General features: G+C 36.8%; 3 protein-coding genes and 1 non-coding gene across 4 annotated transcripts; 3 read left to right on the forward strand and 1 right to left on the reverse strand.

Moving 5' to 3' along the window:
* Positions 1-432: 432 nt before the first annotated feature.
* LOC127083733 (cytochrome P450 71AP13) lies at positions 433-2,356 on the forward strand. Its single transcript, XM_051024065.1, has 2 exons — positions 433-1,554; positions 1,628-2,356. Exons 1-2 carry the CDS (start codon positions 640-642, stop codon positions 2,237-2,239), a joined length of 1,527 nt encoding a protein of 508 aa, XP_050880022.1. The 5' UTR covers positions 433-639; the 3' UTR covers positions 2,240-2,356.
* Positions 2,357-2,916: 560 nt separating this feature from the next.
* Positions 2,917-6,900, reverse strand: LOC127083734 (rhodanese-like domain-containing protein 11, chloroplastic). Its single transcript, XM_051024066.1, has 10 exons — positions 6,581-6,900; positions 6,384-6,479; positions 6,060-6,167; positions 5,590-5,686; positions 5,452-5,491; positions 5,283-5,357; positions 4,959-5,046; positions 4,604-4,671; positions 3,486-3,558; positions 2,917-3,405 (listed from the first exon to the last, which is right to left on the reverse strand). Exons 1-10 carry the CDS (start codon positions 6,722-6,724, stop codon positions 3,322-3,324), a joined length of 873 nt encoding a protein of 290 aa, XP_050880023.1. The 5' UTR covers positions 6,725-6,900; the 3' UTR covers positions 2,917-3,321.
* Positions 4,757-4,908, forward strand: LOC127090046 (U4 spliceosomal RNA). The gene has a single exon (XR_007791581.1). It is a non-coding gene; the product is annotated as a U4 spliceosomal RNA (small nuclear RNA).
* A 12,549-nt stretch (positions 6,901-19,449) lies between the features above and the next one.
* LOC127080110 (uncharacterized mitochondrial protein AtMg00810-like) lies at positions 19,450-19,875 on the forward strand. Its single transcript, XM_051020438.1, has one exon. It carries the CDS (start codon positions 19,450-19,452, stop codon positions 19,873-19,875), a length of 426 nt encoding a protein of 141 aa, XP_050876395.1.
* The last annotated feature ends 262 nt before the right edge of the window (positions 19,876-20,137 follow it).

Raw genomic sequence — 20,137 nt, forward strand, 5'->3', positions numbered from 1 at the left:
ATGCATCTTCGGATTAATATTTGACACAATTATAGTGTCTCTTCAATTTAGTCTGAGAAATGACTAAAATAAATATGTCTGAAGATGCATCTTTGAACTCTAAGGAGAGTAAACTTTTCATAATGGTATAGGAGCACCCATAAAAAAATAGAGATAGAAAGAGGATTTCTCATATCTTAAATATGTTAATGAATCAGACCAAGTTCAATTGTGTTACGTGTGGAAGTGTTAAAAGAGTTTCTCATATCTTAAATATGTTAATGAATCATACCAAGTTCAATTGTGTTACGTGTGGAAGTGTTAAAAAAGTCTCATCCACAGGTTGACCCAACCACAACTCTAAAAGTTAGATTTGTATTGAAAAGAAAATGAATGTATTGATTAATCATAAGTTGTGAGTTTCTTCTCTTCTCCAACAGGTGTCCCCTCCTGAGGCAGCATCCTTATAACAGTAGTTTGTTTTCTTGTTTTTTTTTTAATATAAAAAAAGATTGCGTGTTTGTTTGAATAGTCTTCTCAAATGGTTATGACCGCCCAGACTTCCTCATATATATGATTCAATTTAAGATAAGATAAATCTTAACACTGACAACATATCTTAAGTACTTTGCAAACTAAGCTCCTCTGCTGGTCTATCAAATGGTTCAGCTCCAATGGCTTTGGGGAAGCTATACATCATTCCTCCTCTGTGTATCCATTATCATACCTCTATTGATGATACATCTCTTTGTAAACAACTCAAGAAAGAGAAAATCCAATCTACCTCCTGGTCCTCTTACCATACCCTTCATTGGAAACCTCCACCAGCTTGGCACCATGCCTCACATATCTTTACAAAGTCTTGCAGACAAATATGGACCCATAATTTTCCTACAGCTTGGACAAATCCCAACAGTGGTTGTTTCATCAGCTAGACTAGCAAAGGAGGTGTTGAAAACTCATGATCTTGCACTTGCAAGCCGACCACAGTTGTTTTCAGCTAAATACCTTTTTTACAACTGCACAGATATTGCTTTTGCTCCTTACAGTGCTTATTGGAGACATGTGAGGAAAATTTGCATACTTGAGCTTCTAAGTGTCAAAAGAGTAAACTCATATAGTGCTGTTAGAGAAGAAGAAGTTTCTAGTTTAGTTCAAAGGGTTGCAGGGTGTTATCCAGGAACTACCAATTTGTCTAAGATGTTGGGACAGTATGCAAATAATGCTATATGCCGTGTAGCTTTTGGAAAGGACTTTTCAGAAGGAGGAGAGAGTGAAAAACATGGGTTCCCAAAGATGCTTGATGAGTATCAGGAACTCCTTGGAGGATTCAGTGTTGGTGACTTTTTTCCTTCGCTCGAGTTCATACATAGCTTGACAGGTATGAAAGTGAGACTCCAACATACTTCGAGAAAATTTGATCAGCTCTTTGATCAGATAGTGAATGAACACAAGGCTTGCGATAAAGTAAAGGAGCATAAGGACCTTGTAGATATTTTACTCGAAGTGCAGAGGAATGGTTCGGGCGAGAATGAAATGCCTCTCACCACTGATAATATCAAGGCAATAATCCTGGTAAGTGAAGCCTTAATGACAACCATGTCTTGCTTAGTTGACAAATGAGAAGCTCATAATCCTTTTTTTGCAGGACATGTTTGCTGCTGGAACTGATACAACATTCATTACGCTTGATTGGGCAATGACAGAGCTGTTAATGAATCCTCATGTTATGGAAAAAGCACAAAAGGAAGTGCGTAGCATTCTGCAAGAAAGAAGAGTTGTTGCAGAAACTGACCTGCATCAACTGCAGTACATGAGAGCTGTAATTAAAGAGACACTTCGCTTGCACCCTGCAGTACCGGTATTAGTCCCAAGAGAATCCATGGAAGATATTACCATAGAAGGGTATACAATTCCGGCTAAAACAAGAATTTTTGTCAATGCTTGGGCAATTGGCAGGAATTCGGAAAGTTGGGAAGATCCTGCTGCATTTAAACCAGAGAGATTTTTAGAGAGTAATATTGATTATAAGGGGAAGGATTTTGAGCTAATACCGTTTGGGGCGGGTAGAAGAGGCTGTCCAGCTATTACATTTGCCATTGCAGTTGTTGAGCTTGCTCTTGCTCAACTACTCTATAGCTTTGACTGGGAGCTTCCTCCTGGTATTACAGCAAAAGACTTGGATCTCATTGAAGTTTTTGGCATTTCAATGCACAGGAGAGAAAATCTTCTGGTTGTTGCTAAGCCTTATTTTCTGTGAAGATTCGTGATACAGCAGAAAGAGCATATATGTGTAACTAAAATCAACTTTTAATTTTCTCATCAAAGATTAAAACATTACCAGTATACATCATAATTTGGAAGGACTTAGTTTGAAGTTTTCTATTTTCCTATATAAAATCTGCTATTTCTAGTGCTTCAGGAAAGAAGGAAAAAAAGTAGTTCATAATATCACATCCATAAACCCAAGGGATTCCTAAAAAAAAACTTGAAATCAAAAGTTTGAGGGGACTAAAGGAAGGAAAAAAGTTAACAGAAACTATTTTCATTAGTTTGCACTTTGTAACACCTGCAATCTATGTGACCAAGTGTTTCCAAAAGTTGTTTATAAATGCACAAAAATCAGCTCAAATAAGAGACGAAGAAAGAACAAGGAACTGAGAAGCATCTGCGATTCGTCAACCATTTGGTTTGGTAATTTTGTTTTCTACAACTTGATTTTGCAATTTTGGGAAGGCAGTGGAAATCACTAAACCTAAATGTTAACATTTCTTATAAAATGTCTTGTCCTTTTCGGAAAGGATCATCAACCTAATTATACAAAGATGAAAATTCTAAACGGATACAATTAGAACACAACCATGCACAAAATAAACCTTAATTTAACCAGCCCTGAGAGGGTTTCTGCAAAAAAATAATCACGGTTCGGAATTCATATAGTACATCAACGGCTTCAATACACATATTCATGCCAAAATATTAACAATAATGAAGCAGTATCATGACATGTTTTTGGGTTCTGGAAATTTCTAAGAAACGTACAACAATTTGGTCGAAAAAGCAAGTATTGGTGCATAGCCACGTGGAAGAAACCTAAACTAAATTTGCTTCCCAGCTAAATTTGGATTTATAATCATGTAGTGACTAGGAATAGGATGAGCCTAATATTATGACATAAATTCCAGATAGCACCTGCTAGTAAATCTAACAAAAGGATGGGTTCTGCCAAGGGTCAGGATTCAAAATTGAGTTCCTCAGCCTGTTGTCTCTATTTTCTCATCCACAACAAAGAACATTGTCTACACGAGGACTAATCAATAACTCAAATGTAGCCGTAGAATCTCAATGGGTCCTGATTTCCTGAAGATAGTGTCCAACTTGCTGAGCACCGATAAATAATGCGTCGGCAACAAGAAACAGTCCAATCTATGCAATAACCATTCAAATTAGTGATGTCAAGATTGAGAAAACAATTCACAACTTAAAGCATATAGTATATAGATTACCAGGCGCGCAGAAAACACTAATCTGTATCCCCAGCCTTCCTTGGCTGCGGCGGCTCTCTGTTGATCTGTCCAACTGGAAATAATCTTGCAGTCAATTTGTAATATACATGTTTAAAAATTGTTTGAATTATTTAGATTGTGTAAAGCCTCATTTGAAATATATATATATATCATGCAATTACGTCTGTGCAATTACTATTCCCACAAGCTAGGGACATTCTGCTACATACAGGAAAGTTGTCATCAAATAGATGGTGAACCACAACTCAAATCTATGTAATATTCTCTTAATATTAAATTTCTTATTATGTTTCGCAGCCGGAAAAGTAGTTTATACAATTTTTGTGCTACTATTGCCAGCAAGAATTTACAGGATCGTTTACGTGAATTCATGGCAATCTGGAAATACATAACACAGGGTTCCTATGTCATTTCTCACTGAAATCTTCAAGAACTTTCTTCACAACAAAAAGTGTAGTTAAGTTATATGTATGCTTAATACTGACAAGTTGACAATCGATCTAAAAATTGATTTGAATGTAACTAGGTATGTAATTTCAGCTTTTGGCACGACAAAATAAAATTCACCGCCAATAGCTGTCAATCAATCTGTAACAAAAATACATCAATTCCGAAATTGATACCTATTACCATCAAACTCCTCCTTGGGCATTAAAATTTTTGAACAAAAATCAAGAGAACCCAACATATGAAAAACATAAACTTCTCTTTTTTCATTGTTTAAAAATAATCACCACGGGCCTTTAACAAGCATCAACTTAAAGCTCTGCCTGTATCATAAACCAAAAGTGATAGTGATTTTGAACTTTATTCGTGTTTAACAAGCAGCAACTTAAAACTCTGCCTGTGTCATAAACCAAAATTGATAGTGATTTTGAACTTTATTCGTGTTACTAACCAATCATAACTTTTTAGAAGTATATGGTCTAACGTGGCATGAATTCATGATAAAAACATAGTAAACAATATAAAGTAGAAAATAATTTATGTTATCCATTGGAGAAAACTTTAATTAAATAGGTCATATTAGACTTCACCAATGATATTACATTTCATGCATTAGAAGTAAGGGAAAAAGGGGAAGATTAGATAGTTACCCAAGGAACTCCGAGACACCACCAATTCCAGCAAACTTGAGTGGCACTGAACCCTCCACAACAAGATCCTGCTCCAGAACAGGCCACAAGGATTAGGCTCCCTAGATAAGTTATTTTTACTTTCCAAATTTTAATCAGAGTAAAGCACAATATATCTTTGCACTTGGGGTAATGACACAGCTAGTGAGGTATTAACTGAGGTCCATCTATTGCTGGTTGAAAACTACTTTCAAACCCCCTCCGAGCCTAGATTAAAACCCAGGCCTTGAAGAATTTCTAGAAGGGCTCCCTTTTTGAGTAAAGCCCTAGAAAAAACAATTGAGTAAATTTCAGAATATTGAAATGGGAAACATGCCTCTTCTTCAGCAGCCTCGAAGCCTCCTTGAACCCAGAACAGGTTTTTGTAGCCAGCATTGTACAGTTGTTCACATGCAGCTAAGGATCTAGCCAAAAACCATGTTCAGTACAACACAAGATTTACATTGTATGTTGGTTTGACAGACACTTGTGAAATGATTAGATGGATCACCCACCAGAATTTGACTGAACCAAAGATTTAAAAATTGAAATGTGATTCAAAACACAAGTGTCTACCAATTACCAGCATATTAAGGAAATGGAAATTATAATTCGAAGCAACCCAATTCAGTACGTAATCAATGGAGTGTATAGATCTCACCTTAGTCCCTTCTGGCATGCAACGATTAATTCTGCATCTTTGGGGAACTTCTCCATAACTTTGGGTAAGAAGGAGCTGATGAAGAGAGAAAGAAATGAAAAAATAAAATTTATGTGCACAGAGAAATAGTCAAAAGAACAAAGAAATAATACTATATGATACTTCATACTTGTCAAAAGACAGTGTAGGCATGCCACTCCACCAACCACCTGTTCAAAACCTCGAGTCAAATGTAATAGAATTCCAATGAAATTGAGTGACTGATTGCATAAATGTAATGAAAGAACCAGCACAGATCTTTTAATACCCATAGCAAAATTTGTAACTTTTCTGGGAATAGTTCCAATATCTAGTCCATTATCGACATCGAATATCGGAATCCAGGTCGAACCTTTCACCCATGCCTTCAAAACATGCAAAAATAGCAAAATCATAGATCACAGCAATAATATGTGGATATTTTCAAAGAAATGAAAAACAAAAGCAGAAGAGTCAAATTACTTATGTGCAATAAGAACTAGAATTATGAAAGTTGAATAGAATCAAATGTATATGAAAACGTCAATCTCATACTTTCAACAACTACTACTAAGATCAATTACTCGTGATAATTAGCTTCATGAATGCATGGCCATCAGAACAACATTTCTAAAAGTTCAAGTTTCTTCCCTGATCCGTTCCTACTGACTCGTATGAGAAAGTATGTAAATAACTAATTCATATTTGAACTATATTGAGAAAGGTAAAAAAAAGCAAGGGCTGCATCATAGGAGAAACCTTGTTGTGTTCATTTGAGGGGCGAACATCAAGAAGGGGCTTGTTTGAAAGCTGAACAGCATACCCAGCTTCCCTTGGAGTAAGAACCTTAATTTTTTCTTCCCTGAGCTACAAAAACAAACAAGCAAAAACCCTATTTAAATCCCCATAACCAACTGCGTACGAAAGCCGCAGAATGAAATGGTTCCTTAGTGGAAAATAGCTATAATATGAAAATTCAATTAAACAAGAACAAGAACTAGAACTTAGAACTCTTCAATTTGCACTTCACTTAAATTATACACAATCACCAAAAGAAATTGAATTAAAAATGTAAAATAATACCAAAGCTTCCCATCTCTTTTTGGCAGCAGCCATATCCCTGACTTGCTTCAATTCAAAATCTTCATTCTCGGCTCGTACACGAACAACACTCTTCTTCTGTAAAATGAAATGCAAGAATATCAATTTTTGTTTACAATCATTATACTTAAAATTACAATTAAAAAAGCAGAAACCTAATCATAATAAGGAATACGAACCATAGCGAAGAGTCTGGTTGAGGAAGAAGGACGGTGTTGTAAGGAAGAGAGTGAGGCATAACCAGAAGCAGCGCTCAGAGAAACGTAGTTGAGATTGGAATTGGTAACGGTGATTGTGGGAAGGGAAAGAGATAGTGCTTCCATAATAATTAGATTAAAGGAAAAAGTACTTAAGTTCAAAATGGATTGTTGTAATTTGTATCCTCTGCATGCACTCTAACTAACTTCAGAGACAGTGACCCCATTATCTAGATTCTGTAAAATGTTCTTATACATTACCCTTATCTCTGAGTACATAGCGATTTTGAATATACCGTGTCAAAATAATAAATACACATTTTAATTATTTTCTTGTATAAAATATTTAGGTGAAATTCAATAAAAATGTTATTCTTCTAGTACCTTTTTCTAAAATATAAAATATAGAACTTTTATTTGGATGTTTGGAATTTATAAAAGAAAAGGTTAAGGAAGAAGAGACATTATTGATATTTTCATTCCAGAAGCTACAACGTTTAAATAGATATGATTGATTGCAAAACAACCAATCATGAATTAGGAAAATCCATCGGTAGAAAATCTTACGATTAATAGCAACTTATACAAAAAAAAAAAAAAGCAATAAGATAAATTAATTAAATATGATATTTTGAATTACTATGAGATAGAATCGGAGTTTAAGATTTTAAACTGTGGGGCAACATATTAGTTTATAAATTAGTAATGTAATATATATAATTTTTTTATTTATGTAATTTTTTCAATTTTATTATTAACAAAATTATATATTTATCTCTATATATAAATAATTAATGTAGTATGACTAATTATATGTGATATTTGGTGATGATATCTTAATATTAAAATAAAAATATATAAAATAAAATTATTTTTAAAAGTTTTACTAAAAATATGTTTTGAAATTAAGCACAATCAATTTGATTATATTTTAATTTAAAAATAAACTTTTAAAATAATATATATATATATATATATATATATATATATATATATATATATATATATATATATATATATATATATAAATAATGGTAATTAAGAAAAATTAAAAATATTATAGGGGCATACTCTTTCTCTTTAACATCACACATGTCCTCATGGGTGGAAATTGGGAAACTTCTTGAGCAAGTCATAATAGAATTCTCATGTAGCTTTGTCAATCGAATGTCCTTCCACTGTACCAATGCCTTAGTAGCTGTTACATGACCTCTCTTCACCATTTTCTGTCGAGGATTGGTACAGAAATTTTGTCAACAGTAGTATGCATTACAAGTAGGTGTTGCTGTTAATTAGGAAATAATCACACATATTTATTGTAAATAATTTACATTCATAGAATAGAAAATTAGTCATTAAGAGCTGTAATTAGTTGTGATTAGTCATTATGAGTTGTAATTACCGACACTATTATATATAGTATCAAATGCAATGAGAAAGGCATCAAGCCAGAATTTCTAACATGGTATCAGAAGGTTTGATCTAACCTGTGAATCCTTGTTCTCTTGGCCGAAATAGCGACACCCCGCTAGGTCGCTCTTGAAATCTTGTTTCTTGTTAGAATAGATTTGCTGCACGTGTGAGGGCCATGGAAAATAAAAAGAATTTTTGTATCCGTTTTACCGGCAAAAATTATTCTGCATGGGAATTTTAATTCAAGATGTATGTTAAAGGAAAAGGATTATGGAGTTATCTAGATGATGTTTCTAAGGCACCGAGGGAGAAAACTGCTTTAGATGCGTGGGAAACTAAAGATGCTCAAATCATCACTTGGATTCTTAAGAGTATTGATCCTCAGATGATCAATAATTTACGCTCTTTTTCAACTGCTCAAGAAATGTGGAATTATTTGAAGCATATTTACAACCGGGACAATTCGACAAAACGTTTTCAGTTGGAGTTAGAAATAGCCAACTATAAACAAGGTGCTTTGTCTATTCAAGAATACTATTCTGGTTTCTTAAATCTCTGGACAGAACACTCTTCTATTATACATGCTAATGTTCCCAAGACCTCTCTCGCGGCTGTTCAAGAGGTTTACAACACCAGTGGGCGAGATTAATTTCTCATGAAATTACGTCCGAAATTTGAGGTTGTCAGAGGTGCCTTGCTGAATAGGAATCCTGTTCCTTATTTAGATACATGTGTTGGAGAACTTCTAAGGGAGGAACAACGTCTTATTACTCAAGGAGTCATGTCTCATGAAGCTACCATTTCCGAGCCCGTGACGGTTGCATATGCTGCTCAAAGTAAAGGTAAAAGTCGTTATATGAGACAGGTTCAATGTTTCTCTTGCAAACAATTTGGTCATATTGCTCGTAGCTGCAATAAGAAGTTTTGTAATTACTGCAAGCAACATGGTCATATTATCTCTGAGTGTCTCACACGTCCTCCACGACCAACACAACGTTCAATACAGGCATTCCATGCAACTACAAATCATGCGGTTGGTCCATCCACTAATGGGGCATCAAACAATAGTGCTATACAACCTGAATTGATTCAACAAATGATACTTTCCGCTCTTTCGGCATTGGGAATTCAGGGTAAGTCTTCTAATGTTTCTAGCCCATGGTTTCTTGATTCGGGTGCATCCAATCACATGACAGGTTCTTCAGAGCATTTGCACAATTTACATTCTTATCATGGTAATCAGAAAATTCAAATAGCTCATGGTAATACTTTATCTATTACTGATATTGGCGACATAAACTCTGATTTTTGGGACGTGCTTATATCACCTGTACTTGCGTCTAATTTATTATCTGTTGGTCAATTGGTAGATAAAAATTATGATGTTAACTTTTTTAGTGATGGTTGTCTTGTGCAGGAGAAGGTGTCGGGGAAGGTGATTGCGAAGGGGCCTAAAGTGGGAAGATTGTTTCCACTCAAGTTTATTTCTAATCATATATCTCTTGCTTGTAATAATGTTTTGAACTCTTATGAGGATTGGCATAGAAAATTAGGTCATCCAAACTCTGTTGGTTTGTCCCATTTATTTAAAAATGGTTTGTTGGGAAATAAAAATGTTTTTAATGCCTCTATTTCATGTTCTGTTTGCAAATTGGCTAAGAGTAAAACACTTCCTTTTCCGTCTGGTGTTTATCGTGCTTCCACTTGTTTTGAAATGATTCATAGTGATGTATGGGGTATGTCTCCTGTAGTTTCTCATTCTCACTATAAATATTTTATCACATTTATTGATGATTATAGTCGTTTTGTTTGGATATATTTCCTTCGGTCTAAATCTGAAGTGTTTTCTATTGAAATTCTGGTATCAGATATAAGATGTCGAAGGTAATGTTACGACACTGATATATGTCAACACACAATGGATAAATAAACAGAATGGTAAAGAAAATAACACAAGTAATTGTTAACCCAGTTCGGTGCAACTCACCTACGTCTGGGGGCTACCAAGTCAGGAAGGAAATTCACTAAAATAGAATTAGTTCAAAGACTATCCGTACACTTCAACAAGTTACAGTCTTTCTCACCTAATCTCTACCCGTGCAACTTCTACCTAAGCACTCTTAGATATGAGAACCCACTCACTTCCCTTACAATCACACACCAGTGATTCTAAACAACAATCCCTTGTGAAAAGAAAATACTTTTCAATTACACACTCTTAATTTTACTTCACAGTTTCAATCAAGAAGACACACTCTTGATCTTGCTTCAAAGCTTTGATCAAGAAGACACACACTTGATCTTGCTTCACAGCTTTGATCAAGTAGACACACACTCTTGCTTAACAGCTTTAGAGTGACAAATTACAACCACAAAACAGTCCAATTCAATCATCAATGGATGACTTGAATGACCTACAAGTCTTACGACTAAACAGACACAAACCCTAGCTCTCTCTCTATATTTCGCTCAGTCTTGGTTGTGTATTCAAACAGGTTTTCTAAGTCCCTTTTTATAGAAGCATCCAGCTGGGCTTGGACATCTTGAAAACCCTAAATCTATTTTCCAATCAAATCTTTTTATAACAGCTATATAGATCTCCTTGGAAAATAAGTAAATCTGGTTGTAATCCATGATTGAATGCGCCAGCTAGCCATATCTTCAATCATCCAAAGATTGCCTTTAATTGTGCAATCACAAAACACCAGACATTCATACTGAATGTTCTGTGTACAGGATGTCATGACATCGGGTCTGACATCCTGGAAAAATCCTGCATAATCCAATAATTCCTGTTATAACTTCCAGCAGGTACAGCCATATCAGATGCCATGACATTGTGTATGTCATCTGAAATAATCCTGCATGAACATGTCTTTCATTTAAGCTCCAACAGGTACATAGCAAAATCAGAAGTCATGGCATTGTATGTGGCATTCTGAAACAATCCTGCTTGCACATTTGAACTCCAACAGGTACATATATATCTTATGTTAAGACATCACACATGACATCTTGTGAACACTCTTTGTTTTACCAAAATTGCTTCCAACACTTAGAATCAACAAACTCCCCCTTTGGCAAATTTTGGCTAAAACATATATTTGTCCTTTTTGTTCACAAGGCAAACTATCAGCAGTTAAACAACATAACAGAAGTTTAATCAGCAGCAGAAGCAAAACAATTACTAGCTATGGCTACCAGTAATACACACATGCACAAGGGTACTTCTCCTCCCCCTAAATCTGTGCAACAAACAACAGAATTACTAGTTATGGATTCAACTAGTAAGACACACAAATGCACAATGCACAAGGGTACTTCTTCTCCCCCTAAATCTGTGCATTCATCAAATAACAGCTACTGTAACTCCAGCACCTGTACCAGCCAGAATGTCATACTGACATCTGCTTCAACATCAACACCTGTGCACCATATCAGACATCCTGTTTGACATCTGTAAACAGAACAACATTCTGTTGTAGCACCTGTGCACTTCTTTCAATAATAGTTGTCCTTCTGTCCAGCCACATCCAACTTCCATAATAGCTTCCATATCAAGCACTTCTCCCCCTTTTTAGTCAAAATTGACCAAAGGTGACCTTATAACTTCAATCTTTCAAACATCAGCATCCGAATAGCTTCCTTGCCACAACACAGTTTTCCCAGGCAGAAATATCCTCTGGGATAACCACACACTCCTTTGCTTGCTATAGGTTCTCATGAACACAGATCCCCAACTTCCCCCTTAAACATTCAAATTGGTTGGCATCCAAGGCTTTAGTGAAAATGTCAGCTAATTGCTTTTCAATAGTAACATGCTCCAGAGTTATGATCTTCTCTTCTACTAGTTCTCTGATAAAGTGATGACGAATGTCAATGTGCTTTGTCCTGCTATGTTGAATAGGATTTTTGGAAATATTTATGGCACTCAGGTTATCACAGTATAATGTCATGACTTCTTGTGTGACATTGTATTCAGACAACATCTGCTTCATCCATACCAGTTGAGAACAACTACTCCCAACTGCTATGTATTCAGCTTCAGCAGTGGATAGAGATACACAATTTTGTTTCTTGCTAAACCATGAAATCAGATTGTTCCCCAAAAAGAAGCATCCCCCAGATATGCTTTTCCTATCATCAGCACTTCCAGCCCAATCAGCATCACAGAACCCAGTCAACATGGATCCAGATCCATGAGTATACAACATCCCATAGTCACTGGTGCCATTGACATATTTCAGTATTCTCTTCACTTGGTTTATGTGACTGACTTTTGGTTCAGCTTGATACCTAGCACAAACACCTACAGCAAATGCAATGTCAGGTCTGCTTGCTGTGAGATATAGGAGAATTCCTATCATGCTTTTGTATAGACTTTGATCTACACTGACACCATTTTTCGTCTTTGGAGATTTTCATATGAGTAGGAGCAGATGTCCTTTTATGGCTTGCATTTTCCATTCCAAACTTCTTCACAATGTTCTTGGCATACTTACTTTGAGATAGAAAGATAGAGTCTTCCATCTGTTTGACTTGTAGCCCAAGAAAGTAGGTCAGTTCTTCAACAAGGCTCATCTCAAACTCATATTGCATTTGTCTAACAAAATGTTCAACCATCTGTTCTGACATCCCACCAAAAACAATATCATCTACATATATTTGTGCCACCATGAGCTTTCCTCCTTCATTCTTCACAAACAGAGTTTTATCAATACCTCCCTTTTTGTATCCATTGTCAGTGAGGAACACTGTGAGTCTCTCATACCAAGCCCTGAGAGCTTGCTTCAACCCATAGAGGGCTTTCTTTAATCTGTACACATGTTGTGGAAGATTTGGATCTGTGAATCCTTTAGGTTGTTCAACATATACTTCTTCATTTAAGTAGCCATTCAGGAAGGCACTTTTCACATCCATTTGAAACAGCTTAAATTTCAGAATACATGCCACTCCAAGTAATAGTCTAATGGACTCAAGGCGAGCTACAAGAGCAAATGTTTCATCAAAGTCCACTCCTTCAACTTGAGTATATCCTTGAGCTACTAATCTAGCTTTGTTTTTAGTAACAACCCCTTGTTCATCAGATTTATTCTTATAAACCCACCTTGTTGCTATGACATTTACCCCTTCAGGTCTAGGAACCAGTTCCCATACTTCATTCCTCTTGAATTGGCCTAGCTCCTCTTGCATTGCATTGATCTAAAACTCATCAGTCAAGGCTTCCTTGATATTTCTGGGTTCAATTTTTGACACAAAGCAGCCATGTGAGATTACTTCCCTTGATCTAGTAGTGACTCCTTTATCTGGATCTCCTATGATAAGATCTTTGGGATGATCCTTCTGAATTCTGATAGAGGGTCCCTTGTTTATTTTGTCATCTTCAGGTTCAGCTTGAGGAGGTTCTTCTTCCTTATTTCTGTCTGAGTGGTCAACTGGAGACTCATTCAGAGATGTCTCAACATCGTCTGTGACATCCGTCTGTTGGTCATGAACCACAACATTAATAGATTCCATCAATACATTAGTTCTGGAATTAAAGACCCTGTAGGCTTTACTGTTTGTTGAATAGCCCATAAATATTCCTTCATCACTTTTGGGATCCATCTTCCTTCTTTGCTCACGATCAGCCAGGATATAACATTTGCTACCAAATACATGGAAGTATTTGACTGTGGGTTTTCTTCCTTTCCAGACTTCATAAAGGGTTGTGGGAGTTCCTTTCTTCAATGTCACTCTGTTGTTAGCAGGCTGTGTTCATGGCTTCAGCCCAAAAATGATAGGGCAATTTCTTAGCATGAATCATAGCTCTGGCTGATTCTTGAAGAGTCCTATTTTTTCTTTCCACCACACCATTTTGCTGGGGAGTGATGGGGGATGAGAACTCATGATGAATTCCTTCTAAAGAGCAGAATTCAGCAAATTTGCTGTTCTCAAACTCCTTCCCATGATCACTTCTAATTTTGACAACATGACTTTCTTTTTCCCTTTGAAGTTTCAAACAAAGCTCCTTAAAGACTTCAAATACATCAGATTTTTCTCTTATGAAATTGATCCAGGTGTATTTGGAGAAGTCATCTACCACTACATATGCATATTTCTTCCCACCAAGGCTTTCTACTTGCATGGGACCCATCAAGTCCATATGAAGTAGCTCCAGGACTTTGGTAGTTGCGTCATGTCTAAGCCTCTGGTGTGACATCCTTGTTTGTTTTCCAATCTGACATTCTCCACAGATTTTTCCCTCATCAATCTTTAAGTTGGGAATTCCTCTAACTGCATCAACAAATATGATCCTTTTCATACCTTTAAGATGCAGATGGCCCAATCTTTGATGCCATATCTTCACCTCTTCTTCTTTGGCTAAGGTACACATTGAGGAGTATCCAGTTTCTTGAGAGCTCCACATGTAGCAGTTGTCTTTGGACCTAACTCCCTTCATGATTACTTTGTTTTCTTTGTTAGTAATCAGACATTCAGTTTTGGTGAAGTTTACATTCAGACCTTGATCACATAGTTGGCTGATGCTTATAAGATTAACAGTTAATCCCTTAACAAGTAGGACATCATCAAGGTCAGGAACTCCAGGACAATCCAGCCTACCCATTCCCTTGATTTCCCCCTTTGCACCATCACCAAAGGTAACATAACTCATGGCATGAGGATGAAGTTCAGTTAGCAGATTTTTGTTCCCAGTCATATGTCTAGAGCAACCACTGTCAAAGTACCAATCTTCTTTGGCATAAACTCTGAGGGAAGTGTGAGCTATGAGACTTGTGACCTTTGTCTTAGGAGTCCATTGCCTTTTGTTGACAGTCTTGTGATGCTTGGACCCTAATTGGTATTGAGACTGAACAGGGCCAGGATAGCCATATAGCTTATAGCAAAAGGGCTTCAGGTGGCCAAATTTTCCACAGTATTGGCATTTCCATCTTTGATGCTTCCTTTTTGCTGTTGTGACATCTGATGTAACATCTCAGGTTTGCTTTTAACATGGTTGCAATTAGGTTTGGATTTTGGTTTGCAACCAGTGTAACTGTACTCAGCCTTGAATCTAATACCAGATTTGTTTCCTGTTATTTGGCCAGTCTGGAGAACCTTGTCTAAGATGGCAGATCCATTGTTAAGCATTCTTACATACTTAGTCATCTTATCTAGTTTGGAATTCAAGAATACAGCTTCCACCTTTAATTTTGAGATGGTTTCCACAAGCTCTTCCTTTTCATTTTCCAGCTGAGCTATCACTTTCTTCTGGCTTTCAACTTGTCCGCACACTCCTGCCTTTCTGTGGCACAACTCTTTAAGGGTTCTTTCATCATCAATTGACTCTTCTTCAGACCCCCATCTTCCTGTCAATGCAGTCACATGGTTTGTGGCTTCTTCTGTTTCACTTCCATCAGACCAAGAGGCCACAAGACTCCTCTTTTGTTTCTTGAGGTAGGTCCCACATTCAGTTTTAATATGACCATACCCATTACACTCATAGCATTGAACTTCTTTGGGCTTTTCTTCAGACTTTGGTTTCTTACCAAAGCTGTTGGATTTACTGATGTCAGATGTGATGTTCTTGATATTTCCCTTTGCTCTCACATCTACCCTTTTTATCAGTCTGTTGAGCTGTCTTCCCATCATTGCTATCTCATTTGCCAGGTCTTCATCAATATCTTGACCACCTTCCTCATCTTCCTCTTCAGTGCTTGACATAAATGCTATGCTCTTGGCTTTCTTTTCAGCTCCATCACATATTCCCATCTCAAATGTTTGGAGGGATCCAATTAGCTCATCAACTCTCATATTTGAGATGTCTTTAGATTCTTCTATGGTTGTTACTTTCATAGCAAATCTCTTGGGGAGTGATCTGAGTATTTTTATTACTAACTTTTCATCTGACATCTTCTCACCCAAGGCTCCAGAGGCATTGGCCATTTCAAGGATACTCATGTAGAATTCATGAATATTTTCATCTTCTTTCATCCTTAAGTTTTCAAACTTGGAGGTGAGCAGCTGGAGTCTAGACATCTTTACCCTAGAGGTGCCTTCATGAGTGGTCTTGAGATTGTCCCAAGCTTCTTTGGCCACTTCACAGTTGTTTACCAGCCTGAAAATATTTTTGTCTACCCCATTGAATATTGCATTCAAGGCTTTAGAGTTTCCAAGAGCAAGATCATCCTCCTCCTTGGACCATTGTTCTTCAGGCTTTTTAGTGGTGGCTTCTCCTTCTTTAGTAATGACAGGATGTACCCAACCTGTTAACACAGCTTTCCAAGCCTTATTATCAAGGGATTTCAAAAACGCTACCATTCTAGGTTTCCAATAGTCATAGTTAGAACCATCCAAAATTGGTGGCCTATGAACAGATCCTCCATCTCTCTCCATTGTACCAGAAAGTATTGCCCCTAAATCTCACCCAGAACCAGAGCAGGATGCCTGCTTTAATACCAATTGAATTTCTGGTATCAGATATAAGATGTCGAAGGTAATGTTACGACACTGACATCTGTCAACACACAATGGATAAATAAACAGAATGGTAAAGCAAATAACACAAGCAATTGTTAACCCAGTTCGGTGCAACTCACCTACGTCTGGGGGCTACCAAGCCAGGAAGGAAATTCACTAAAATAGAATTAGTTCAAAGACTATCCGTACACTTCAACAAGTTACAGTCTTTCTCACCTAATCTCTACCAGTGCAACTTCTACCTAAGCACTCTTAGATATGAGAACCCACTCACTTCCCTTACAATCACACACCAGTGATTCTAAACAACAATCCCTTGTGAAAAGAAAATACTTTTCAATTACACACTCTTGATTTTACTTCACAGTTTCAATCAAGAAGACACACTCTTGATCTTACTTCAAATCTTTGATCAAGAAGACACACACTTGATCTTGCTTCACAGCTTTGATCAAGTAGACACACACTCTTGCTTAACAACTTTAGAGTGACAAATTACAACCACAAATCAGTCCAATTCAATCATCAATGGATGACTTGAATGACCTACAAGTCTTACGACTAAACAGACACAAACCCTAGCTCTCTCTATATATTTCGCTCAGTCTTGGTTGTGTATTCAAACAGGTTTTCTAAGTCCCTTTTTATAGAAGCATCCAGCTGGGCTTGGACATCTTGAAAACCCTAAATGTATTTTCCAATCAAATCTTTTTATAACAGCTATATAGATCTCCTTGGAAAATAAGTAAATCTGGTTGTAATCCATGATTGAATGCGCCAGCTATCCATATCTTCAATCATTCAAAGATTGCCTTTAATTGTGCAATCACAAAACACCAGACATTCATATTGAATGTTCTGTGTACAGGATGTCATGACATCGGGTCTGACATCTTGGAAAAATCCTGCATAATCCAATAATTCCTTTTATAACTTCCAGCAGGTACAGCCATATCAGATGCCATGACATTGTGTATGTCATCTGAAATAATCCTGCATGAACATGTCTTTCATTTAAGCTCCAGCAGGTACATAGCAATATCAGAAGCCATGGCATTGTATGTGGCATTCTGAAACAATCCTGCTTGCACATGTTCTTGAACTCCAGCAGGTACATAGATATCTTATGTTAAGACATCACACATGACATCTTGTGAACACTCTTTGTTTTACCAAAATTGCTGCCAACACTTAGAATCAACATCTATGTTTAAGAAATTTTTGACATATGTTGAAACTCAATTTCAAGCAAGTGTTAAAAAATTTTGCTCTGACTCTGGTGGTGAGTACATGTCTCATAAGTTTCAGGAATACCTTCAACAAAAAGGCATCTTGTCGTAACGATCTTGTCCCAATACCCCTCAACAAAATGGTATGGCAGAATGTAAGAATCGTCATTTGCTTGATGTAACACGCACATTGCTTCTCCAAGCTTCTGTACCATCCCGATTTTGGGTAGAAGCTCTTTCCAGAGTTGTCTTCTTGATCAATCGTCTTCCTTCTACGGTTTTTGAACTTGATTCTCCTTTCTTTCGTCTTTCTAAAATTCATCCTGATTATAGTGCTTTACATACTTTTGGATGTGTGTGTTTTGTTCACTTGCCTCCTTTTGAAAGGCATAAGCTTGGAGCACAATCTGTTCAATGTGCATTTATGGGATATAGTCACTCTCATAAGGGATTTGTGTGTTATGATGTCACTAACCATCGTTTTCGCATTTCTAGAAATGTGACAATTTTTTTTATAATCAGTTTATGTTTCCATGTGTTTCTCCTGTCATTCATGATATTGTTACTCTTCCTAAGTTTTCTATTATGCCTCAATCTATTGAACGTTATAAACCAGGTCATGTACATGTTAGACAAAACAGGCAGCAGGTTCCCACACCCCTTCCCGACACTGAACCGCCACCTGATCCTATACCGGTTGAACCACGGCGTTCTGGTCAAATATCTCGTGCACCAGATAGATATTCACCAGACAGGTATGATTCCTCACATACTTCTCTGACTGCCACACTCTCTAGCATATATATTCCTACTTGTTACTCACAGACTGTTAAGGATGTGCGATGGATAAAAGCAATGAATGAAGAGCTTCAAGCTCTTCAAGAGAATTTCACATGAGATATTGTCTCTTGCCCCCCTGATGTAAAACCTATAGGTTGCAAATGGGTGTATTCTGTGAAATTGAATTCTGATGGGTCCCTCAATCGTTACAAGGCTCGTTTGGTTGCTTTAGGAAACAAGCAGGAATATGGAATTGATTATGATGAGACATTTGTGCCGGTTTCCAAAATGACAACTGTCCGCACGATCATCTGTATAACTGCTTCTAATGGGTGGACTCTTCATCAAATGGATGTGAAGAATGCTTTTCTTCATGGTGACCTGACAGAAGATATTTATATGACTCCACCTCAAGGCTTATTCTCTTCATCTAAAGGCGTGTGTAAGCTCAAACGCTCCTTATATGGTTTGAAACAGGCACCTAGAGCGTGGTACGAGAAATTCCGCTCCACTATACTTGGATTCTCCTTTACTCAAAGTCAGTATGATTCATCTTTATTTATTCATAGCACATCTATGGGTATTGTTCTGCTTCTTTTGTATGTTGATGATATGGTTATTACTGGTTCGGATCATGCTTCCATTCAGCAACTTAAGCAACAGTTACAAGCATCATTTCACATGAAAGATCTTGGTAATCTACATTATTTTCTTGGTCTTGAGGTTCATTCTACATCCAAGGGCATCTTTCTCCATCAACACAAGTATGCTAAAGATTTGATTTCTATGGTCGGTCTCGAATCGGCTAATCCGGTAGATACTCCTCTTGAGGTTAATGTTAAATATCATCGTGATGATGGTGATCTTTTGCCTGATCCCTTATTGTATTGACAACTTGTGGGTAGCCTCAACTACTTGACTATTACTCGCCCCGACATATCTTTTGTTGTTCAACAAGTAAGTCAATTCATGCATTCTCCTCGCCATCTTCATTTGGCTGCGGTTCATCGTATAATTCGCTACTTAAAGGGAACCTCTCACCGCAGATTATTCTTTTCCGTTGGAATTTCTCTTCAGTTGAGTGCTTATAGTGATGCTGATTGGGCAGGGTGTCCTGATACTCGTCGATCTGTTACTGGTTGGTGTATGTTTCTTGGTTCTTCATTGATCTCTTGGAAAAGTAAGAAGCAAACAAGAGTTTCTAAATATTCTATTGAATCAGAGTATCGTGCCATGTCTGCTGCTTGTTCAGAAATACTTTGGCTTCGTGGTCTTTTGGCTGAACTTGGATTTCCCCAAACAGAGCCAACTTCACTTTATGCTGACAATTTCAAATTGTTGCAAATCCTGTTTTTCATGAACGCATCAAACATATCAAAGTTGATTGTCATTTAATACGTGACGCCTACGATGATCGAATAATATCACTTCCTCACGTCAGTACTCAGTAATCAAACACATTTATTGTAAATAATTTACATTCATATAATAGAAAATTAGTCATTAAGAACTGTAATTAGTTGTGATTAGTCATTATGAGTTGTAATTATCGACACTATTATAACAGTCGCAGGTTGCAGATCGAATAATTTACATTCACAATGTCTTCCATGTGTTGCACAGGTTGGCCTTATGGATTTGGACATAGTTTTAATTG

Source organism: Lathyrus oleraceus, chromosome 5, assembly GCF_024323335.1.
Source record: "Lathyrus oleraceus cultivar Zhongwan6 chromosome 5, CAAS_Psat_ZW6_1.0, whole genome shotgun sequence".
NCBI classification, from domain to species: Eukaryota; Viridiplantae; Streptophyta; class Magnoliopsida; order Fabales; family Fabaceae; genus Lathyrus; species Lathyrus oleraceus.